Genomic DNA, 6,475 nt, shown 5'->3' on the forward strand with positions numbered 1-6,475 from the left:
ATTAGAAATGGGATCTTTATACTCCTCTACAGTGTGATAATGTCCCTTATATTAAAAACGCTGCAGTAAAATGGTTTGATATGAGGTGTGCATATAGTATGGGATGTCCCTTATAAGAACCGACCATTGTTTTTTTCTACTCATTAGAAATGGGATCTTTATACTCCTCTACAGTGTGATAATGTCCCATATATTAAAAACGCTGCAGTAAAATGGTTTGATATGAGGTGTGCATATAGTATGGGATGTCCCTTATAAGAACCGACCATTGTTTTTTTCTACTCATTAGAAATGGGATCTTTATACTCCTCTACAGTGTGATAATGTCCCATATATTAAAAACGCTGCAGTAAAATGGTTTGATATGAGGTGTGCATATAGTATGGGATGTCCCTTATAAGAACCGACCATTGTTTTTTTCTACTCATTAGAAATGGGATCTTTATACTCCTCTACAGTGTGATAATGTCCCATATATTAAAAACGCTGCAGTAAAATGGTTTGATATGAGGTGTGTATATAGTATGGGATGTCCTTATAAGAACTGACCATTCTTTTATTCTACTTATTAGAAATAAGGTCTTTATTACCTTCTAAAGTGTAATATTATCCTTAGAAAATAGTAATACAGGACAGTCAAAGACAACAATAAAATACACTAATATTAAAGTAGATGGGCAAAATAAAACCTAAAAAATGTCATCATATCTCAATTCTGAGCGTCTGGATGAAAAGCGCTCTGAAAGCGCGTTTCCTCTGTGTTGTTCCTGCTATTACCGTAATTATAGTAATACACGCGCATCACTCGCGGCTGGCTTGACCGTGTTTTTCTGAAGTGCGGCTGTCTTGACCGCAGTAAATTTAAACCGAAGAAAGTATTGACGCGCTATCGCACCCAAGGGACTGTCTGACAATTCCACCGACTGGGTTAAAACGTCCAATGTATTTTAATTAAAATGTAAAATAACACCGTCAAATTCTAAAGCTTGTATTGCTTAGTGATTTTCTACAGGTGAGTAATATGCAATTATTTACAAATAAAGGTCCCTGGAAAGGGTTTTTCATGTTCCAACGGTTGTAGTACGTAGCTAGATACAAGACTGGCCTATTACAGGTTATAGTTTACCAATATCTCAATACCAATATCTCCCTTACAGTATGTACAGTACACAAATATATATTTTTAAACTATTCACCAAAAGGGTTTTTTCATGTTCCACAGGTTATAGTACGTTACAAGACTGACTTCATGTGATATTTTGCCAATATCTGCCTTACTGTATGTACCATTCACAATTATTTAAAGCAAAAAATATAAAATCTGTAAGACCCCAAAAGGGATTTTTAATGGAAGAAAGTATTGACGCGCTATCGCACCCAAGGGACCGTCTGACAATTCCGCCGACTGGGTTAAAACGTCCAATGTATTTTAATTACATTTTAAAATAAGACACTGTCAAATTCTAAAGCTTGTATTGCTCATAGTGATTTTCTACAGGTGAGAATTTGTCAATACCTCCCTTCATATATGTACAGTACACAATTATTTACATATAAAAGATCCCTGGAAAGGGTTTTTCATGTTCAAACGGTTGTATTATAAAATATTGATGTACTTTATGTACAGCAAGGGAGGTATTAGCAAAATTGTACCTATAGTAAGTCAGTCTAGTCACTAGGAATGTACTACAACCTTTGGAATATAAAAAAAACTTTGTGAATTACAGCAATTTCTTAAGAATAATTATATACTGTATATACAGTGAGGAAGAACTTGTTATTGGCATAACATTGGCAAACTTTAAACTGTAGCAAGTCAGTCTAGTCACTAGTAACATACAACATTTGGAACATGAAAAACCCCATTTTGGTGAATTACTGTAATTTTTTCCTTTAAAAATATTTGTGTAGTGTACATACTTAAGGAAAGTATTGTCTAAGGCGAGTTATTGACAATATATATTTAGTCAGTTTGAGTAAATTATTAATTTACTGTAAACATTCATTTGAATAAATTATTGTACTTCGTTTCGGTTTGAGGTAAATTTGCAGACGGTCCCTAAAGCAGCTTAGGCGAATATGCAGCGAATATCAAACATAAAGTAATAAATTACATTTTAAAATATATTCAAATAGAAAGCAATTATTTTAAATAGTAAAAATATTTCACAATATTACTGTTTTTGCTGTACTTTTGATCAAATAAATGCAGGCTTGGCGAGCAGAAGAGACTTCTTTAAAAAACAGAAAAAAATCTTACTGTTTACAAACTGGTAGTGTATACTGGTAGTATATACATCCTACAGAAATGTGTGTGTATATATATATATATATATATATATACACATAACATTTCTGTCCCCCTTACTTCTGAAATGATGGCTACGCCCCTGAGGACAAGACATTATGAACAGCCAAGGAAACCAGAACCAAGCACATATGCCAACTCTACCACTATGTAAGGACAAGACCTGACCAGGAACAAGAGAAACACAGAGCATTAAATACATAAAGAATAATATGGCTAACAAAAAACAGCTGTGAACAATCAGGCAGAGGGAAAAGGAAACAGAAACACAAAGCTCAAGATGGAACTAACAAAGAATCACAAAATAAAGGCACAATGTGACAGAATATTACCATTATGTGCTGATATTAAAAAAAAGGCACTCTTGTGTGATATTGCTAATTAATCCTTCACCAATTGCCTTACCTAGACCAGTTACACAACTTTTTGCTTTGCTTTGTTTCTTTGAATTTGTTTTTGAGTTGTGAATTTAAATGAAATAAAACCGTGAAACTTACATTAACTCCAAAATGTCTTGCTAAAGAAGTCAACAGCACTGTTTAATGACACAAAATATCATTCATTTTTTTCTTTTTGTGTTTCAGTATGGCAGCTGAAATAAAACTGTTCCAGTTATCGGAGTATGTTTTTTTTAATCTAGTCTCTGTTCACAAAATATTGCTGTTTTTATATTTGTTTATGATTATTTTTCTTATTCTGTGTCTTCACACTGTATCTTCACAGTGTTGAGGATTTGCAGTCTGTGGAGGCAGTTGTTGGGCCTCTAAATGAGGGAATTGTTTCTATCTCTAACATCTGCATGTCTCTCTTGGATGCACAAGTTGATCCCACCACTGACACATGCTCCAATTACAAACAAATCAGGGGACATATTGAGCACGCTGAGCGATACCTGAAAAAAGCAGAGACAACAATGAAAGAAAAACTGGGATATTTGGATGAATGGATGGAGCGACTTACTTTAGAAAAGGGAAATGTTGAGCAGCAGAAGAAGGAAAAATGTATGGCCAAAGATAAATTACATATTGAGAAGAAATCAGCTGAAGAATCATTAAAGTCTTCCGAAGGGGCATTGAAGCAGGCCCGAAAAAATGTAGAATTAACAAAACATACATTAAAAAAAGAGAAAGACAGGCAGGAGACAGGTGGATGGGTGGCAGCTGCAGGAGTAGGTGTTAGCCTTATACCAATTGCTGGATGGATTGCAGGTGAGAAATTCTATCAATACCTACCATTTATCATCATCCTGAAGAGCACACCTAATCATCTATTGTGGCTGGTGTGATTTCTTGCTTTCCTATAGGTCCAGTAATGGTATATAGTGGAGTAAGTACAATAGTGCATGCTTCAAAGGCTATCAGGGATGCTGAAGATGAGCTTAAAGAAAATGAGTCTCGGGTGAATGAGAACAGCATGAACGTGTCTAATTACCAGTCCAGGATCTCTAGGATACAGACTGAGATTGAAGAGACTGATAAGGTGCTGAATAAAATTCAGAGTGAGATTGAAGAGGTGAAGCAGCATCTAGAGGGCACAGCTGCATTTCAAGAAGTGGTCAGAAGAGCTGTAAATCTAGTGAGTGTTCTTAGTGGAAGAGTCACTGTACTGGAGAGACACACTCAACGTTTCATCTTTTGGCAGCCTATTATAAATGCTATGGAAGATGTTGTGAAGGTGGCAGGAAATATAGCAGAGAATCAGTTCCTTTACAGTCAGGGTGTATCTGGCCTCATAAATACTTTGAGGGAGAATATTGGAGGAGTGCTTGCTTTATGCAACGCCCAAAGTAATTCTGAATATGATTGCTATTACTGAACTAACTGAAGAAACAAATGTTTAGTTGTACACAGTTGTAATGTGTATTTTATTTTTAACAAATACATTTCTATAATAAATAAAAAGTGAATATGGGGAAATGTGGTATTAGTTGTAGTTTTGTAATTTGTCCATTAATTGCTGCACATTACACAAGTAGGTGACAAATTGTTTTCAAAAGTGCTTTTGTAATGTTGCTGTAACTGTAAGTTTAGATTTGTCTGCAGCAACCATAATTAAGTTAATAATCTTTTAGTTTTTAAGAGCGTGCAATTTTTGTCTTTAACCTAAATGCACACAAGTGGCTCAGTTGAACATGAACATGACAATGATGGCTAGAAAAAGTCAGGGAAAAAAGCTGTGTGCAAGATTATGCATGAGTACAAAAAAAATGAATGACAGTTTTAACATCATATTTAATCATTATGCCATTATTATGTTCAAAATAGTATTATTAGTATTAGTAAAAAAAAAATCATTTCATGATTATTTCAAGTAAATGTTATTTTCATGACAGGCAAGAATAACTTTTTACCAAGTCACTTACAAAGAGTAATAAAATTGACCAGCAGATAGTTACTAGATAGATATTACCGTTTTTACACAGAACAATTCATTTTTTAAATTTCAGTAAGTGATGTTTTAACATTCAATGTAAGTTTAACCAGTGTTACAGTGAAATCATTTAAAATAGCACACTGTACTTTACATGTAAAATGTATTAGTAATAAGAATAACATTGCTGAACAAAATGATACTTAACAACAGGTTTGAAAAAGGCACTAATGCCTCTTTGGGTTGGATCATCATTTAGAAAATCCACCTTGGATGCTACCCATCAAAAAGACATTGATAAATGACCCACCCTTACACAAAGAAAATTTATTTTTCTTATATATTAACAATCAATATATTAAATGATTTATTATATATTGAAATTATGCAGAATAATGTACTGTGTTACTATGTTCCAAAATATTGAAAAATTCATAAGGAGTTTTCATATACTGAAAAATATGTGACAAACATATGTGATGTATTAATATATTATATTATATGCTATTTTATATTCAGTAATATCCTTCATAATATATATATGTAATAAAATATGGTATTTTGTGTGTGTGTGTGTGTAAATATATTTGAACATAAATGTACTATATATATTCACATTTCATGGGAACATGTACATTCAATATATTATGAGGAAAATACATATTGTGATGTATATCTATGTATTTGTATTTATACATATTACATAAAGTACTCAAATCAATTAAGTTATAAATGTCAAATCTCATTTTTCGCCCACCATGTTGCCATGACTTTAACAATACATCCAATTGTCCAAAAATCCAAAACTTTTAATATTTGTTTTTAGTCAATATTTCAGGCATTTTTCTTATATACCATCACACATATTTTCATATAGCAAATGTGTAACTATGCAAACAATAAAGTGAGATAGTATGTGTTCAGCTTTATGTAAACCCAAGCATTAACTATTATAATTGAGTGTTTCAATAAAGCTATTGTAAATCTGTGGTGCAGTTATTGTCTTCATTTGCATGAATAAATATATAGCCATACTTTGTCCATGGATATATTGCAGTATATTGATAAGCTCTATAGTACATGGAAATGTATTATTTAATATATTGCATCATATTTTCAGTACTGTATATTTCCACATTTTTTTGTTTTGTAAAGGCAGATATATATATACAGTATATATATACCTTTTTATATAGCCTATACGTATCTATATTTGCTTATGCAGCTGTGATGTAATTAGTCCTGTTGTCATGTGTTCATGTTTTCCCCCTTAATTATAGTATATGGCAATGGAGAAAATATTATTTATGTGATATATCAAAATACATAACTACAAAAATAGAGATGCACTCGGATTAGACAAAATTACCCAATGATACAGTACATATAGTTAAAAAGAGATGCAATTATTCAGTCATTGCATCAATTTAAAAGCTAAAAACCTCTCGAATAATATTCATTCAAAGTTAGATTTACAATAAAAGCTAATAAAGACATGAATGCAGAAGCAAATATATCTCTTTTGTAATCTGAAATCACAAAGGAAATAGCCAAGTGTTTGCTGTAGCATCGAATCCAATTAGTTTCCTGTGACATTCCTTTATGATTAAGCAAAGAGTGATGGAGAAAAACAGCGATGGAGCAGCTGGTAGTCTGACATATTCAAATATTTTCACTTCATTGCTCTTTTACACCGTGACCCTTTTTAAAACAACTTCTGCATATTTATTAACCAGCACTAGATTCGCTTCTGCCCTCTCTCTTCTGCCCATCATTCTTCTCTTTTTCATTAAGAAA

At 32.6% G+C, this 6,475-nt stretch overlaps 1 protein-coding gene across 1 annotated transcript; it reads left to right on the plus strand.

The window, feature by feature from the left end:
- The first annotated feature begins 2,860 nt into the window (after positions 1-2,860).
- On the plus strand, positions 2,861-4,123 carry LOC107574988 (uncharacterized). Its single transcript, XM_016261406.1, has 3 exons — positions 2,861-2,928; positions 3,032-3,516; positions 3,612-4,123. Exons 1-3 carry the CDS (start codon positions 2,894-2,896, stop codon positions 4,121-4,123), a joined length of 1,032 nt encoding a protein of 343 aa, XP_016116892.1. The 5' UTR covers positions 2,861-2,893.
- The last annotated feature ends 2,352 nt before the right edge of the window (positions 4,124-6,475 follow it).

The sequence above is a fragment of the Sinocyclocheilus grahami genome, unplaced genomic scaffold, assembly GCF_001515645.1.
Source record: "Sinocyclocheilus grahami isolate Dianchi unplaced genomic scaffold, SAMN03320097.WGS_v1.1 scaffold2426.1, whole genome shotgun sequence".
Classification (NCBI taxonomy): Eukaryota; Metazoa; Chordata; class Actinopteri; order Cypriniformes; family Cyprinidae; genus Sinocyclocheilus; species Sinocyclocheilus grahami.

Coding starts and splice junctions, on each gene's coding strand:
- LOC107574988 (XM_016261406.1), top strand. CDS start 2,894: ATGGCAGCTGAAATAAAACTGTTCCAGTTATCGGA. Junction 2,929..3,031: donor AAACTGTTCCAGTTATCGGA/GTATGTTTTTTT, acceptor GTATCTTCACAG/TGTTGAGGATTTGCAGTCTG. Junction 3,517..3,611: donor AATTGCTGGATGGATTGCAG/GTGAGAAATTCT, acceptor GCTTTCCTATAG/GTCCAGTAATGGTATATAGT.